This window comes from Delphinus delphis, chromosome 4 (assembly GCF_949987515.2).
Source record: "Delphinus delphis chromosome 4, mDelDel1.2, whole genome shotgun sequence".
In the NCBI taxonomy this organism is placed as follows: domain Eukaryota; kingdom Metazoa; phylum Chordata; class Mammalia; order Artiodactyla; family Delphinidae; genus Delphinus; species Delphinus delphis.
The window spans coordinates 115293180-115310924 of NC_082686.1; the positions used below are offsets into that span (position 1 = coordinate 115293180).

Sequence of the window (17745 nt, forward strand, 5' to 3'; positions counted from 1 at the left end):
TCTGAGGTGAACACAGGCCAACCGAGTCCCCGTCTCGAGGCCACTCACAAAGGGAAGAACACAGCCCCATGGTGGGCTATTGCCTGGGGACCTGGAACAGTAGATTCAACTCTCCTGACGGATTCTGTCAGGGAGGGCTCCTCTGGGTGTTTCTCACAGAGGCCTGTGCTGATGCGCTGAGCACAGTGGGCAGGCATGTTTCCATCTAGAGGTGACACAAGGTCATGGGAAGTGCAGCCACCCACCCACTGTCACAGACCACCCGGTGTCCCCGCCTTCTGCAGCCTGACTCATCCTGTCGCCGTTGCCAGCACGGAGGGCCTCATGCTACAGGCTGGGGGAAAGAGGAGTGCATCCATAAAGGACAGTCTTCTGGGAGCTAACTACCCATTTAAAGAGCTGCTTCAAGTCATAAGCACGGAGCCCCCTGGAGAAAACCAGCAGATGAGAAGGAAATCTCTGCCATTTGCCTCGTGGTGTAGAAGAACACAGCCTTTTCCTCGGTCAGAGAGGAAAGAGTATGCCTGGGCTCAGTGAATTTACAGATAAACCGAAGAGCAAGCCGGTGAGAGAGTAGCTGGCATGTTACTATTCACAGGGGTAAAGCTAGTTCCTGAAAACCTCCTGTGTCCCATGGAGGGACAGCTAAACCAGGCAGTAGTGAAAGGGGGCGCCACAACTAGGAGTGCTCAGGTTTTAAAATTAGGCTTTAGCCAAAATCAGAAACCAAAGAAATGGGGGAAGGGGGCATCAAGAAAATTAGATGAACGCTGGTTCCAAATGTAACCCCCAAGCATTGCTTTCTGAACATGCCCTGATTCGTGGAGAAGAATCTGGCATGTTCCAGGACTACCCTTGTGGCCTGGGTGGGCAGCATGAACATTTAAAGCTGATTTATATCTGCCCCCATGTCAGTAAGCCCTGAAGTGTCACATTCAATCTTGTTGGACTATTTTCAAGGCCGTCGTTACCAAGTTAAGCTCTAAAATTGTTTCATCCATAACGTAGATTTATTACTGGGAAACACTGTCCTCTGTAACTCAGTATCCCCTGAGATGACACTGTATCACGGCAGAGTTCAAGGACTGATGTCCATTTATTTTCTAAAATCCCAGAGACGGCCAAAAAAAGTACATGTTCCATATTCGTACTGTTTAATAAGGCAGGAAAGTGGATACTATTATTTTTATTCATGAACGGTAACTAAACCAAAAAAGTATTGGTGCTCAAAAGAGGAAGTTTCGGTTCTGGAGGTTTCCTTACGTGCAGCAGATATGAGTGCACTGGCGCTTCATCTCACGGCCTCAGCCTGGTCGCAGGCCGCCTTGTCCACGTCCTCGGGGGAGTACAGCGCCTCACCGGCGCCCTCTCCTTCGGCCTCGAGGCCTGTGGGACAACAGGCATGCTGTAGGACTTCTTACAGCAGCCCTGTCCCCAAACTGTCCACAAAGGAACAGCGGAAAGGGGAAATCTAAGTACATCACAGACGGTGAAGTTAGGGGTCAGGGTGGACGGAGCAGCAGAGAGAGGTCCTAATATGTGTGTTAGGGACTCGGAAAAAATGAGGAGAGCAAGTGACATTGGTTGAGCACTTGATGTGTGTCAGGCCCCAGGCTAAGAGCTTCACCGTGCTTTGTCTCCTTTCATCTTCACAAGAGCCCTCTGAGGAAGATGATTATTATGGGGCTATAATGGGCCTCTCATTATCTCCATTTCACAAATGAGGAAACTGAGGTCCAAAAAGGGAAGTAACTTTCCCGAGGCTATTCAGCTAATAGATAGTGGAGCCAGGATTCAAACCCAGGATCCTGTCTCCAGGGCCCAGAAGAAGTGCTGGGTACGTGGAAAGCACACTCTGCCCCTGACAACTGAGAAGGCACAACATACATGTCAGACAAAGGGGCAGAACACCACACCCCAACGAGGCTGTGCACTTACTCCCAGGTGTGGTCTAGGCTCAGACCCTTCTGGAATTGTTCCCTTTGTTCATTGTCACCTGAGGCCAAAAAGTCAGGCTCACGATCTCCCAACACTCTCCCCGATGCCCTCCGATGAGTGGTGCCCAGCCAGTTTGCTCTCCTTTCCCATAGTCATACCTACTTGTTTCCAGTCACCCCCCCCCCAAGAGGATGAAGATGTCACATGACCCTGGACACATAAGGAAACACGTCGTGGGCTCTCCCTGAGGGCAGGCCCCCAAAGGAAAGCTGGTCCTCGCAGTAACACACCAGAGTGAGAGTTCTTCCCACAGAGGATGGCTTTGGAGAACCATCGCCCGTACTTGGATGTTCAGACTTGGGTCTCTGGTCCACATAGAGCCACACTTCCCAGGATTTCTCAGCTCCCTAAACTCCATCACACTCCCAGCTTGTCCCTCAGTTGGCAGCAGGCAGCACCAGGATTAAACGAGGGCCAGCAGGGGTCAGCTCCCGCCCTTCCTTTCCTCGCCCTCAAACCACCTATTCTAGCTTGATTGGATTCAAATCTTGAAGAGACCATGACGAACATTTCAAACATTTAGGTAAACCGACTGGTTAAAACCCAAACATTTAGGCACACGGGGGTTATTACCGTTTCAGATCTGCAGGCAGACTTCTCCCAAGAATGCCCCCCCTCACATCCTTTGCTTTTCCCAGGATGTTCACCCCCGGCCCCTTCCACCTCACTTCAGGCTCAACCCAGAGACATGCAACACGGTGACAGGAGCAGCACGGGCCGTGTCTGGTTCTTCACTCGTGGAGTGGGGTGAGTCACGTGCACTCTGAGCCCCGTGGGTTTCTCACCCAGATGTGGAGGTGGGGATGACCCAGCATGCTTTTCCCAAAATGTGGGCTCTGAGGGATATGAGAGCCATTGCAGCGATGGGCAGAGGGCCCTTCTGTGAAGCTCTCTGCTTCTCGGTGACCCCACCAAGGGCTTGATGGGGCACGTGGAGCACAGAGAAAGTGAGGGAATAACATCTGGCCTCTGCCATGGAAGTGGGCTTCCAGAAAGTTACATTTTCCGGGTGGTTTCCACAGGAGAATGCAAAGTAACTTTGTAACAAGAGTTTGACTTCAAAGTAAAAATGCAGCCAAAAATGTAATGAAAAAGCAAAACTGTTACTCTGAAAACACAATAGAGCAGGACTGCCGCTAAAGTTATGTAATGGGCCCTGTTTCCCCAGCAGGCCCTTATTAGACGGAGGACTTGGTTACCACATAGTTACTGTCAGTACCCGCCCCCCATCCCCACTGCAGATTTAATACAGACCAGATCTGCCTGGATGACTTACCCAGAGGGGCTTCCGGAATCTGGTCTGAAAACTTAAAACTGGGGAAGAGCAGTGTCAGTTCCCGGCGGGCATCTTCCGAGTCCCGGCTTCCATGGACTGCATTAAAGGGCATTTCTGTGCCATACTGAGCCCGGAGACTGGGAGCATGCAAAACGTACAAGAAACGATTGGCTCATTTGAAAAGAAATGTTTTGCTCTCTGGCAACATGGCCACCAGCTACCAATCAGCAGCTGGCATTTCTGTGACATGGCTTTCTCTGCTGGAAACGCCAGGAACAGCAGCAAGGATGATAGTAGCCGCGGTGTTCTGGGCACGTTGCCAGTGCTTAACATACCTGATCTCATTTCATTTGTGCGGCAGCCCTGTGAGGGAGACTCTGTCATGATCCCCAGTTTAAATATGCATGAGTTATGGTGGGAGCCCAGGAGCTGCTAGTTTATTGCTGTTACTACGGGGGCTAGGCTAGCACCCTGCCGAGGGCTTGGTACAGGTTGGCATAGTTAATCCCCCAAGGTCCCCTAAGATAATAATAATATTGCTAGGACTTCCCGTATGTCAAACAATGTTCTAACTTCTCTCTCTCTCTTTCTCTTTCTGTCTCTCTTCATCTGAGGCAGGTCCTATCCTATTATAGTTCCCATTTTCCAGATGAGGAAATTAAGGCAGAGGGATTAAAGCATGGATGACCCAGGGTCACACAGTTAGTAAGAGGAAGAAGAGAGATTCTAAGGTCGGTGCTCTGAACCACAACACTGTACAGCCTCCCCCGACAGCTGCTCATATCCCCCTTTTATAGACGAGAGAACTGAGGCTCAGAAAACTTAAGATCTGAACCCTGGGCTGTCTTTCATCAGCCCAGGCTGCCTCATATAGGAATGTTCCCGGCCCCCTACAACTGTTATGTCACAGTAAAAACTGCAGTTACTTAGTCTCTTGCTAATTTCTTTCCTGTTGGTGAGGCCTCTCTCAGCTTCAAAGGCAAGACACAGTGGATTTGGCATTGGTGGTGCAGACCAAGGGAGCAGACCAAGGCAGCCTAGTGCTGTGTGCAGAACAGAGTGCTCAGACTCTCGTGGGCCTCAGGACACCTTGGGAAGGGAGTAGGGAATGGGGCTTGAGGAGGTGAGTCTACACCGCACATTCCTAGGCCTCACCCAGAGTCTCTGACTTGGTAGACCTGGGTGGGGCCCTGGAATCTGTATTTCCTGGGTGAGAGTTGCAGGTGGCTCTGGGACCACACGACGGGACCCTTTGGCTGCAGAGAGAAGAACAGTGAGGACCCAGCTGCAGCCTTCAGAAGAGGGAAAGAGGCAGCAAGGAGTCACCCAGTGAAGAGCTGGGGACTGGATCAGAGGGAGAGGATGTCAGGGTCTCCTCAAATACATAACAGGGAGGTCAGGGACTCCCCTAATGTATGACAAAGAGGGAGCTTCATGGCCATCGGAGAGCCTTCTGTGTTACCCACGGTTCTGGGCTGAACCTCGAGCAGGGCTCTCAGCTTCCTTGGATGCAGGTTCTGAGATGGATGCGAGGACCACAGCTGGTGACATCACCTGTCAGGCTGCTCCCTCCTTGCCACACCGGGGTCACAGGGTCCCATGAGGGTTTGCCAGGCGGTGACCACTTCCTCGGTGCCCTCAGTCCTGGTGAGGTTGAGGAGGTGGCTTGGTCCACTGCACATGTGATGTACCAGCTTCTTAAATGCCTCCTGGCACAGGGAGGGAAGACGGTGAGCCGGGGCAGGGGCCCCAGGGCCTGCAGAGGGCCTGCGGGCCCATCCCACACACAGGATGGGAGAGCGTCAGTGAACGGCCTTGCCACCGGCCTGCATGCCCGTGGAGGGCCCCGGGGAGGCGGGGGGCCTAACCACACCCAGATATAAGTTAAAGGCAGGAAGATGAGGCTTCGAGTTGACTCCCTTGGGGTTGAACATGAGATAATAAGTCAGGTGGGAGCATTTAGAAGACCACAAATATGGAAATCATGTGGGTGCTGGATAACCAGGGGATGCGGTTGAGACTGTGCAACCCTTCCCCCTTCTTCAAGTAGCAGTACTCAGGCTTCCTTTGGGGAGAAACCCTTCCCCATTTCACTTGGTCCTAGGCCAGCTGACAACCACAATGCCTATCCACCCCTCCACATACACACCCCCTCACCTGAGAGGTGGAGCCCAGGCTCGCTCACCGATACCCTCCCTCCCAAGTGGGTGAGTCACAAGCAGAAGCAGATGGAAAGTGGTTGGGTCTGAGTCCCCCAACAGCAGAACCCGAAGTGACTGTCCATGAGGTTTCGCTCCCAAGGGCCCTACCCCTGCCTTGGTTCTTCTTCTCCCCACACCTTCTTATGCAACTCCTTCAACTCTCTTCAGTTCTGGGAGTCATGGAGTGTCCCTCCGATAAATTCCTTATTTCATCCCTTAAGTTGGAGCCAGACTCTCATCCTTGCTGCCAAAGAATGTCTCCCTGATGCAGCCCGTAATTATGATTCGGAGACCAAGTTCACGGCTCACTTGCTGTTCATATTCTTGCTGTTCATAATACTCTACTTTCTCCCAAACTAATAGCAATCTATAAACACAGTGTTGGAGAAAGAGAAAGAAATGAGAGTGTTTTGGATAAGTGGAAGCAGAGAAGCTGACCTCTCCAGCTCTGTGTTGGTAGAAAAGTCACATTTCTGCTTCTCTCATGGCTCTCTCTTTATTTGTTAAAATGTCAAACCCAGCTTCCTGGATCTGTAGGATATATATATATATATATATATATATATATATATATATATATATATATATATATATATATATTCTAAAAGGGTAAAGCAAGCCCAAATTCACATTTCAATGTGTTGAGAGTAAAAGATGACGGAAAAGGCAACATTAAAAGCAGTGGAGACCCTCGTCCTCCAATTCGACTTACAAATTGTAAGTTACTTAAATGGAATTTTAATTAAAACTACTTAGAAGCCTTCTTTCCCCCCAAAGACCCTGCTACACAATGCTCCACCCCTGTTTTTCCACCAGAGGAGACATGAGGGTAGTCTGTAAGGTAAGCGTTGTCTCTCTCACCTTCGTGATAATCTCATCCGTCTTCCCATGGACCACCGCATCTGGTTTAATGACTGCCAAGGTGCAGGCCTTCTCTGATGACACTGCAACAAGCTGGCAATGGTGCTGTCAGACGCTGGGCTCTCGGGAGCCCCTCCGCAGGGACGTGCAGCCCTGCATACAGCCCCCGGCTTCCCTCCCCTGGCCTCTTGGCTGTGCTTGTGCAGACCTAGACTCTAGTGGATGCAGGGGTCTGGCTCCAGACCCCAACCTTAGCCTGGCTGCAAGGGACAGAGACACATGCAAGGGACACGAACCTGGGAGGGAGGGCGTGGGGAGGGAGGAGAGGATGGGAGATGGGGGAGGAGGTCAAAGACAACTCAGGAACAAAAACCAGAAACAACCAAAAGAGTCAGCTCTTGTCCCTTCCTGTCTGTCACCGTGTCGTGATCCTTGACCTCTAAGTGCTGCCGACCGTGTTCTCCTCTCGGTGTGCCTTTTTGCCTTTCCCGGCGTGTGGTCAGTAGTGGCTGCCCCAGGCCCTGAGTTGGCATGAATGGCCAGGGCCAGCACATTCTACCAAACTGCGCCTTCAGTCTCCTCTGTCTCTGTTCACACTCTCCTGAGAATTGGCCAGCTCATTGCTTGGAGCCCAGGCACCAGCCATAGATCACCGGCCAGTCTACTGGTGGGCCGTGTCCATAGGTCCAAGCAGCTGTGGGGATGAGGAAGGTGCCGCGTGGCCACCGTCCACCGCTCAGGCCCGCAGATGCCGTGGGGAGCCCTGTGTCTGGGCACAGACCCATCCCTGTCAGACTCCCGTTTGTGTGGACTTGGCCTTGGTGAGCTACCTACACTCTCCACAGACTCTATATCCCCCCACGGCCTATTTTCTCTTTTCAACTTCTATATCAGTTGTGTTGTAACATGACAGTATCTGCACCTGAGGAGGGCCTCCTACTTTGAAAAATCTAAAAAATGTGGACTGCAAAGGTGTGAATCATTTTAAGCAAGCCAATTGATTCATTATTCCGTGAACACTATTTCTAACATCCTATGAACACTTGGACTTTAAGGGACTCTTACAATAAATCCCCTTATAAATGGACGGATTCATGAGACCGCCTAGAGGTATAGGGTGAGAAGAGAAGAGACCAGGGCTGGGGCCCTGAGAACTCCAGCCTGAAAAGGGAGCAAAAGAAAGAAGCCAAGGAAGGGGAGGTGGCGGAGAGGCCAGAGAAAACAAGAAGGAAAACGAGAAAGGTCTCGACATCTCAGACACCAGACGAGAAGAGGGCTTTGAGTAGGAAGACGTTGGGGACATCGGCCAAGCCCACAGAAGGATGCCATAGGCTATGACTGGAAACTGCCCACTGGATTTGACACCAAGAAGGTCACTGGAGCCTTGGGGAGTGGCAAGGGGGCAGGGGCGGAGGAGAGGGTGGCCCAAGGAGTGTGGACCACGTTCAGGAAGCTAGGCTCGGGGGAGAGGAAGGCTAAGGGCAAGGATAGGCTTTGGGTAGTTTTCTGGGTGGAGAGACCTGATTTGGGAGAAAATAATGGGGAAGGGAAAAAAGAGGTCATCCCAGAAAGAGACAACAAACGTTTCCTGCAGAAGCCAAGTCGCTGATTTCCTTTTCACACTTGGTTTCTTGCTCTCCTAAACTGTGCCTCTTCCCTTGTTAGGATCCAACTCAGAGAGTCCTCGTCATCCACACGTGAATAAGCAGCTTTTCTATTTCAGGGAGTAATCAGAACTTCCTTCTCTCTCCAGCTCGGTTCTTGCGCTGCATCCTGGTCTCCCCTGGTGTCTCAGGGACCGTCAGGAGGCACCTTGCCAACAACAGCCTCTCTAAACTCTAGCTTCTCTTCCCACTGTCAGGTCAAGGTGTTCTTCTCATATTAAACGTTCAGGAAGAACAGCAATGCTCAGGAGTGTAAAATCCATGAGTTAATACTTGGGGCATAAGTGGAAGAGGGTGCAGGGCTGTGGGGAGGGAAGGGGTTCAGTACAGCTGACTTTCTGACACTTCAGAAAAAAGGCGAAAGAAGCTCAAACTCTTTAGCTCAAATAAGGACTAAGGGAACACCAGCATCATTACTTTACCTTATTAGCGTCACTCCCTCCATCTTACTAAGGGAGACTTTCCTGATGCCCAGAAATTGCCATGAAACTCATAGTTGTTATAACTGAACATGATCAGAAAGCTGTAAATGTGCCCAAGATGCCATTAAAGGGCAGGAGGGACACAACACAGTATGTTTGAAGTCAGGTGATTGGAGACAAAATATTTTATGGGTTATCTTCCCAGAGTTCAGATCGCTCAATAAACTGATTACTCATATATTTTATAAAGACACATCAGGGACTTCCCCGGTGGTCCAGTGGTTGAGACTCCGTGCTTCCAGCAGAGGGGGCGCAGGTTCGATCCATGGCAGGGGAACTGAGGTCCCACATGACGTGCAGTGAGGCCAAAAAAAATTAAAAAATAAAAAACACACATCAGGGCTTCCTTGGTGGCGCAGTGGTTAAGAATCCGCCTGCCAATGAAGGGGACACGGGTTCAAGCCCTGGTCCGGGAAGATCCCACATGCCGTGGAGCAACTAAGCCCGTGCACCACAACTACTGAGCCTGAGCTCTAGAGCCTGCGAGCCACAACTACTGAGCCCACGTGCCACAACTACTGAAGCCCGCGTGCCTAGAGCCCGTGCTCCACAACAAGAGAAGCCACCGCAATGAGAAGCCCATGCACCACAACGGAGAGTAGCCCCCCGCTCGCCGCAACTAGAGAAAGCCCACGCCCAGCAACAAAGACCCAACACAGCCAAAAATAAATAAATTAAAACAGAACAAAACACACACACATCAAATCCGAGTCTGCTCTGCCTTCTTGCCGTGCTTGTTGGTTCTGTACTCACCCGCATCCTCGTCGTCACCATCTTCCTTTTCGTGGGAAAAGCATTCATCTTCATCAGAAAGAGCCTCATCTTCAATCTAGTACAAATTGGTCATGGACAGTAAGTAGTTAGCTAATTAAAACTCCACAAAGACCTTCAAAAACCAGCAGAAGCCAAATAGCTAAAGTTCCTAAATGCAGAGCAGAAGAAGAGGGTCAAGATTATCAGCCTTGGGGCTTCCCTGGTGGCGCAGTGGTTGGGAGTCCGCCTGCCGATGCAGGGGACACGGGTTCGTGCCCCGGTCCGGGAAGATCCCACATGCCGCGGAGCGGCTAGGCCCGTGAGCCATGGCCGCTGAGCCTGTGCGTCCGGAGCCTGTGGTCCGCAACGGGAGAGGCCAAAACAGTGAGAGGCCCACGTACCGCAAAAAAAAAAAAATATATATATATATATATATATATATATTATCAACCTTGGAAACTTTTCAGGAACGTTTTGAGTAGTTGGGTGGTAGGGAGCGGGGGAGGGAGAGCGATTGAGGACCAGGAAATCCATGCTGATCTTAAGGTTTAGAGTCTGCCTGTTTCCACAGCATCAAGTAGAAACTAAGGAAAAGAAAGATGAAATAGAGAGTTGTCAAGAAGACAGAGTAAGAATTGAAATGCAAGTAAATAGTAAGCAACTGGCTACACAGTGCAGGTAGTACAGAGAGAGATCATTTATCTGTGGAGTAGGTACAAGCATCTGTGATTTTCTTTCTTGGGGAAAAATTGCCACTTTTCTGGGGAAGAAATGGGATTTGATTCCAATCCATTCTATGAAAACAGGGCTTTGCTCTTTGGAACTGAATGCGGAAACGTGAACAGTGAACGCGGAATAACGTTAAGGCTCCTTTGGCAACTGCTCGGGGCACCAGGAGATACTTCTACCTAAGGTGTGTTGGTTTTCAAAGGTTGCCAATTTTTTGTGAAAAACTCGCAGTCCCCGTTGTCCTGGAAGTAATTTACCAAAATCACAAGCAGTGCTGATCTTGTTTCTTAAGGTAATGACCCCTTTCTAGTTAAAGAAATGAACCCTCTGGGATCACAAGTCAAACTCAGGCATGAGAAGGGAGGGCAGGTCACCAGGAGAGATTTCCCCCTGAGGCTGACTCCTTGTACCCACTACTGGATTCGGAACTTCATGTCCATTTCTGAATTCGTTGTCAGGGTTCCAGAAACGCTGTTAAGAGATGCAGTGGGGATGAAAGGGAAATGGATAAAAGACGTTAAAGTGTTCTGGATGAAGGGGACGACTTCAAAGAAGATTTCCTAGTGGGACTTGCACCCTCCCCTGAGCCCTCAGAGGCCTCCAGCCAGCGTGGGCATGTAATGCAGCTTTCCAAGGACAGTGAAGACATTGGCGGGGCAGGGGAGGCACCTGCTGGCCTGGCCTGGGGGACACTCGTGGGCTGGCCGCTTACCATTCTCCGCTCTCTGCCTTCGGCCAGCACAATCTTCTCAGCCTGCAGCTGCTCTCGGATGGTTTTCTGCAGCAGCGGGGCATTTGCTCCTCTAACCAATGCCACCAGCTCCCCTCCCTAGAATACAGCACAGATGTCCCGCTCAGACCACACGATGCGCAACCTCCTTCAAGAGACAGGAGGTTCCAAGAGCTTTGTTTACGAGCGTGCCCAAGGTCAAGGTCTGTGGACCCCAGGCCCACAGCCTCCATCCACTTCTCTGCCCCCTACCCCAGGCCCCTCCCTTCAAAACTTCCTTCAGGACAGCGGGGAGTTAGGTGGGGGAGGACCAGGGCGCACTGGGTTGTGAGTGACTAAGTGTGGCCTCTCCTTGACTCCTTCACCCAACAAGTATCAGCTGAGCACTTACTATGCCAACACCAAGACAGAGGCAGAGAACAGAAACACTAAACATGAAAAGACATAGCTGCCACCCTCCGTGAGTGGGGTGTCAAGTGGGGAGAGAGTGGTCGTGTCAGAGAAACAGTTGCAATAGAATAAGAACATTGCTTTCATGGGGTACTTGGGATTTGGGGCAATAACTGATCCCCAGCTCCATCTGGGGTGGTCAGGGAAGACCTCACAGTGGAGGTGGTGTTCCCGGTGAACCCGAGTTCACCGCCTTCGCTTTTTCAGAAGTCTCCCTGCCAGTCACTCATGGAAGTTCACGTGCACTGGGTTCTCCTTCTGTTTCCATGCCACCCTCAGGGGATGGCCGCTGTGTGACTGTGATGGGCTGCCGCACACTCCCACACGGCCAATCATGATTTATGCTTTAATCCCGCCCACTCCAGGCTCAAGCAAGAAAACCACTGCAGTAAGGATCCCATTTCAGCGACTGAGCTCTGATGCCAGTCTGGCGGAGGGCACTTTCATCTCAGCGCTTCCCACCCCTGCTCCCTCCCCCACCAGGTTTCTTCGTAAAACCTCAGTCTCCCTCGAGAAAGCCGAAGCTCAAATAATGTTTCACCATAAGCTTCCAACTTGTAATACTTGCAGTGCCAAGGGCAGGAGCCCAAAGTTTTCCAAACTAAACAACTCTGGCCCCGGTTGGCAGATCCCAGTTTCCCTGACTGTGCTGTGAGGGGCTGGACCGGGTCAGGAGGAGAATATCAATCCACTGTCTTCAGGGCCTGGCAGGTGACCTAAAACCAGGAAGCCAGGTGTGAGACAGCGGGGGGCCCTCAGGGGCCTGGAGCCCCGGGTGGATGTCACAGCCGAAGGCAGCCAGATGACCTTTCAAATGCTGAACCACTGGGGGTCATCAATCACCCCTCTCATTTCTGACTTTGTATCAACATATCTTCACATTTTATAATGAAACGAAGGTGAATACAAAGCTTGTCTACCCCACGAGGGAGCGTTCATGTTTGCTGAAAAGTCCCCTCTGCGGAGGTCTCCAAACACTGCACTGAGAGTGAAACCTCAGTCAAGAGGTTCACTAGGGACTTCCCTGGTGGCACAATGGTTAAGAATCCACTTGCCAATGCAGGGGACACAGGTTCGATCCCTAGTCCCGGGAAAATCCCACATGCCATGGAGCAGCTAAGCCTGTGCGCCACAACTACTGAGCCCACGTCCCACAACTACGGAGCCCACGCACCACAACTACTGAGCCCACGTGCCACAACTACTGAAGCCCGAGTGCCTAGAGCCCGTGCTCCACAACAAGAGAAGCCACTGCAGTGAGAAGTCCGCACAGCTCAATGAAGAGTATTCCCCGCTCGCTGCAACTAGAGAAAGCCTGTGCGCAGCAACAAAGACCCAACGCAGCCAAAAACAAACAAACAAATAAAATAAGAGGTTCACGAACCAGAAAGAGCACAGGCCTCTGAGTGAGTCCTGCTCTGTCCCGGGTACTGCCCTCATGAAGGCCCCAAGCCCAGAGCTCCACCCATGAGCAGTGCCATGATTAAGGGCATCTGTCCTCGGCCAAAATAATAGAGTCAGGGAGGAAACAGCATTCACTCGCTGGGAGCAGTGTGGCCTCTTGGTGAGAGGCGTCCATCTGAACCCTTGTGATATGCAGCCGTGGGACAGTTCTGGACTGAAAATGTACTTACTGCATAAAACAGAAAGGTCGGCTCACACCTCCCTCTGTATTTTTTGAGGACATCAAGACAGTCCGCCTCTGCCTAAAGGAAACAGGCTGTCAGCAGAGCGGGTGCAGGGACAGGATGGCGGGAAAACCGTGCGGGACACACACACCACACCCCCCATACAGAGCACATACACATCCATATTGCATGCACACCACACACACACACACACACACACACACACACACCAAACGCACATACTCCTCATCCCCCACATACCACACACCGCATACATACCACACACACGTATACATACCACACACATATACATACCACACACACATATACAAACTACACACACATACTACCAGCACATACATCCTGCTACACATGAACGCGCATACGTTACGCATAATATACACACATCACACACACATCACATCCTCCCACACACCACATACACACATACACCACACACGTGCACACACGTACATCACACAGTGACTGCCCTCCCCAGCTGGAGCCCTGGCTTGCTCTCTCTCATGCTCCTTCTTCTAATGCCTTTCATCAGAATCTTAACAACTGTCAACATACTGGTAAAAAGTGTTGCCAGTGTCGTTTTCTGAGGAATAAAATAAGGAAGATGTGACAGTTTGTCCTGCTCCGGATCAAGGGAGCTCCACCACTAACATCCCACATCTGCCCCGAGTGGCAACAACAGAGGAAGGTCCTCAGCTCACCTCCGGGTCTGATAAAGCTCCCCATCCAGACCCCTCCTCCGCTCACTCCACAGAAGCCTCACAGCCCACTCCCACGGGAGGAGTGCAAGCCCTGGGAGCCCAGCTTCTCAAGAGTTAACTCAGGGAGAGTCTCGCCTGTGTTCACCGTCTCTGAGCCTCAACCCATGCAGCTCCTCCAGCGTCTCTTGCATGCTTCTCTGGAAGTGATTCCCATTTCCATACACTGACCTGAGTAAGCGTTTGCTGAAAGTTCCCCTTTAAGGAGCGAGGATAGAAATCTTAAACCCTGTGCTCTGGAAGTGAAACTTCAGGGTTCACAGTGGACACGAGCCAAGAGGGAGTGTTGGCCTTAAAGTGGCCGCACGCCTTCCCGGCTCCGGCATCAGGGGCAGCTGAGCCCACAGGGACTGTCGAGAAGCAGGGTGGGGGGGAGGCTTCCTCTCTAGAGAAACTGGTATCAGCAAAAAAATCCACAACGGATGCCTTGTCGATGATCTGAAAAAGGCCCCTCAAACTTCCTGTTCCTGTTTTAAATTTTTTAAGTTTTTTACAAGTTGTGTGACATTGTGCTGAGAGAGGACCTTACTAATGCAAAATGCAGAAGGTCCAGGCCGACCTCGATCCTCATCTTCTGGAAGAGGCTCACCACAGGCTTGCAGGGGCCACACCAGCCTTGGTAGACGTCGACGACTGCGTGGAACCAAGAAGCGGGAGCGCTCAGCAGGCACCAGCGCCCCGCACGTCAGGCAAAATTGATACCTGCACATTCCAACCCCCTCCGATGGACATCTGTTTGCAGGGATATTTATTTCGCGGTTAAAGGGACTTATTATCCCAGCAGAGTATGAGCGAGTGTGGCAACACAGCTTTCCTTCGTGAACTCAGTGTTCCGAATTCTAAATACAATGAAGTGAGTATGGTGGAAAATCACTTACTTAACACGGATCCTTTGCCTTAAGGGACTTCCAGCTACATTCAGGGTCAGGCCTAGCACAGAGAAGCCCTCAGTACGTATTTGAAATAGACTGAAACTATCTCTTCTAAAAGGAAGAGGTCACTGTAGGTGACCTATCAGGATGCAACCAACTCTTAGCTACTTTGGTAATAAACATAGCATTAACCTTTCCTCCTGATGCATTGGAAGCCACTTGCTTTGGGTAAAGGAGAGTTTTATCTTTAAAACTTTACTTTATCAAATCAACATTATTCTCCTGGAAAGTGAACCTGAGAGAGACCTAGGTGGAAACTGGGGTGCGTTTTTCTGCTTTGGTCCCAGTCTCTGGAGCGTGGTGGGACTGGGTGTGAGGGACCCTCCTGTCTGATTGCACTAGACCCCGAGGCCTGTAAGAAGCTAAGCAGCGAAGCCAACTCATGTGCACCGGATACGCACCAGACCTGCCCAGCCCAGTCAGATGCAGCAAGTAAGTGCTAGATGGTGATGGACCGGTGGTCACATTTTAAGGAAGGATGTCTTCCTAAAGACCTCAGCACTCAGAGCTCATGTCTGATCCACACAGGGGGTGTTTCTGTTCTGCAGTTAGAGTGCATCCTCACGGGGTCAGAGTGTGGACACTGCTTATACACTACCAGCCCTGCCAGCTTTAATAGCATGCAATTTGCGATTTTACTTTTTGAAGATTCACATTTCAAAATTTTCACATCACATGAGAACTGTTAATAAACCATGATATAAATTACCTTTTTTTTTTTTTTTGGCCATGTCACATGGCTCGCGGGATCTTAGTTCCCCGATCAGAAATTGAACCCAGGTCCTCAGCAGTGAAAGATCAGAGTCCTAACCACTGTACCACCAGGGAATTCCCTAAATTATCATTATTAAAATTAGCATAGACTCTGGCAGCACTGTCTTAACGCTGTACTGTAGGACTCAGGGGAGGAGGCTTCGCAGTGGAGAGGCGACGTGCATCGGGCATTGTGGAAATGCCAGGCTTGGATGGGCAGAGAGGGAGGCCATGGTGGGAAGCGTGGTGGGGGAGTCCAGGGGCCACTGCGGTTGGGTTGATCAGTGGTGGCAGAGATCACTGGAGGAGTGGGGAATGTGGGTTTGAGGAGTTCCATCCTGATTTACTAGGCAACGAGGGTTCACAGTAAGTTTTAGAAAGGAGAGAGAGTTAATATTTACTGAGCTATGAGAGAGCATCTGCACTTTGCTTTTCTCTCAAAAAATCCAGCAAGATAGGTATCATTATCCTACCATATAAATGAGGAATGAAATAACCAACCCAAGGTAAAAAAATAAATAAATAAAAATTCTCAAGCAGTAGACCCGAGTTTTGGACCGAGGTTTGTCTGATGCCACAGCCCATGCTCTTTCAATGACTCCAGGAAAGAAGATGCATGAATTCAACAGTATGGGTTAGTTCCGCCAAGCAACATAGTTTTGCAGAGAAAGTGAGAGCCAGGCTGGCTTTAAGAGGGACGAGGAAGCCAGACCCAGGGGTGGCTGTGTTGAGGGAGGGGAGAAACGAAGGCATCCCTGAGACTTTGAAAATGTAGTGGAAAGACTGGGGGTGGCAGTCCTGTGGGTGTGAGAAGGACCACCTTTGAGCCCGGCAGAGAGAAAGCACTGGGTGGAGGCAAGGAGAGAGCATCTGGGGAGGGAGGAGAGTGAACTAGATTCCAGACACATTGCATTTCCAGTGCCGACCAGAGAGTCTAGGGCAAATAGCCCCAAAGTCAGCCAGACACCGGCAGAGGCCAGAGAGAAGGATCTGGTTCTCCTCAACATCCAGGCGGAGGATAAAGCTTCTTGGAGGCTCCTTTGAGGACAACAGCTTCACAGTTGAGGGATTTGGAGATTTCAATAGACCACAGGAACGAGAGAGAAATGCATTTGGGCGACTCCAGGAAAAAATCCTTGAAGAATCAGAGGACCCTGTATCCAGGCCCACCAAGGAGAACAGGTTCAAGCCCCGGCAGGAAAAAATTGGGACCCAATTAGCTGCCAATCTCTAGGCAGGGTTTGCATTGCTAGGTCAGCCTAGTCATTTGTACCAGCTTCCCATCTCCTCTCGCACTGCCTGGCTCTACGAGGAGTGGTGGTGACAAAGGCACACTTCCCACGGTTGTGGGAGACAGGTGGCTGCGGACGGGAGAGGAAGTTATGAAGAGATTGACTCTGAAAGGCAGGAAGCAGAAAGAGAAGCAAGGAAAGGAATGGCAGAGAAAATGAAAAGCGGGGGGTGTTGTGTAAATCTGAATAGACTTTCGCGTGTTTGAAGGCAGATGGAAGTGAGCCAGCAGAAGACCAGAGTTCCAAGATGGTGGCTGACCTTGGAAGCAAATCTCTGCTGGTTCTAGAAAGAGGGAGGAGCCTGAGTTCCTGGCGACTGCTTGATGAAGAGGGGCAGACGAGCACCCGCTGTCTTAGGTCCACACAGTTCCCTCGTGTCGTGCTTCGAGCAGGACTCGACAAAGTCCACGCTCAATAGATTAGGGTGCCTGGAACGTGGCACGTCCTCCAAAAATGAGGAGCTGGTGGCTTTCTTACTGTTGTTAAAGAAATAGAAGTCATGGTGGTTTTGCCCTGGAGCCATGTTCCGGTTGCACGCAAGGCACATGGACAACATAGTTAAGACCTGGCACCATCAACAAAGCCTTGTAATCCCTCATCCTGGATCAATGGAACCGCATTTATTAAGAACCCACTTGGCCCGGACCTGGACACGTCTGCTCCTGATGGAAATGAAAAAGACAATGGCCCTGTGCTAGAGTCCGGGGGAAGGCATGGAATGCCTGCCTTCACAGGGGCCACACCAGGTTGGGTGTGTGCTGGGGGTTGAGACAGAGACACCAGGCAGAAGTGACCGCACAGAGGTTCAGGAAAGATTTCATGCAAGGAGGCTGCTTTAGAACTGCCTGGGGATGAGAAAGGTTTCTACAGGTTGTAGAGGGGTCATGATATTTCAGGTAGTAGGAACAACGTGGATACAAGTGAAGAAGTGGGGAAACTTGTGGCATGTTCGGGAAACAGGTTGGAGCCGAGGACAAACCTCAGGGGACAGTGGGTGAAGGGGCTGGAGGGATGGGGGAGGGGGGCTTGAGTGCTGAAGTCTTGGGTGCAGGGGCAGCGATGAGAGAGGTGAGAGCAGATACCAGCTGACCGAGCGTATTTATTTATAGAGAGAACTGAGGCAGACACAGAAATGGAGCCCAGAGATCTCTAGAGGAAAAGAAGCAGAGATAGGAAGACAGGGAGCAGCTGTGCTGGCAGCCTCTAAGATGCCGCCG

General features: G+C 50.9%; 1 protein-coding gene across 1 annotated transcript in view; it reads right to left on the reverse strand.

Annotated features, from left to right (window-relative positions):
* Nucleotides 1-1172: 1172 nt before the first annotated feature.
* The window catches only part of NME9 (NME/NM23 family member 9), a 24059-nt gene continuing 7486 nt past the window's right edge, over nt 1173-17745 (reverse strand). The window contains 9 exon segments of the mRNA XM_060010053.1: nt 1173-1386; nt 3275-3411; nt 4829-4983; nt 5914-6006; nt 6337-6419; nt 9236-9311; nt 10677-10793; nt 12779-12850; nt 14081-14184. Coding sequence (XP_059866036.1) covers nt 1292-1386; nt 3275-3411; nt 4829-4983; nt 5914-6006; nt 6337-6419; nt 9236-9311; nt 10677-10793; nt 12779-12850; nt 14081-14184 — 932 coding nt within the window. The 3' untranslated portion in view covers nt 1173-1291.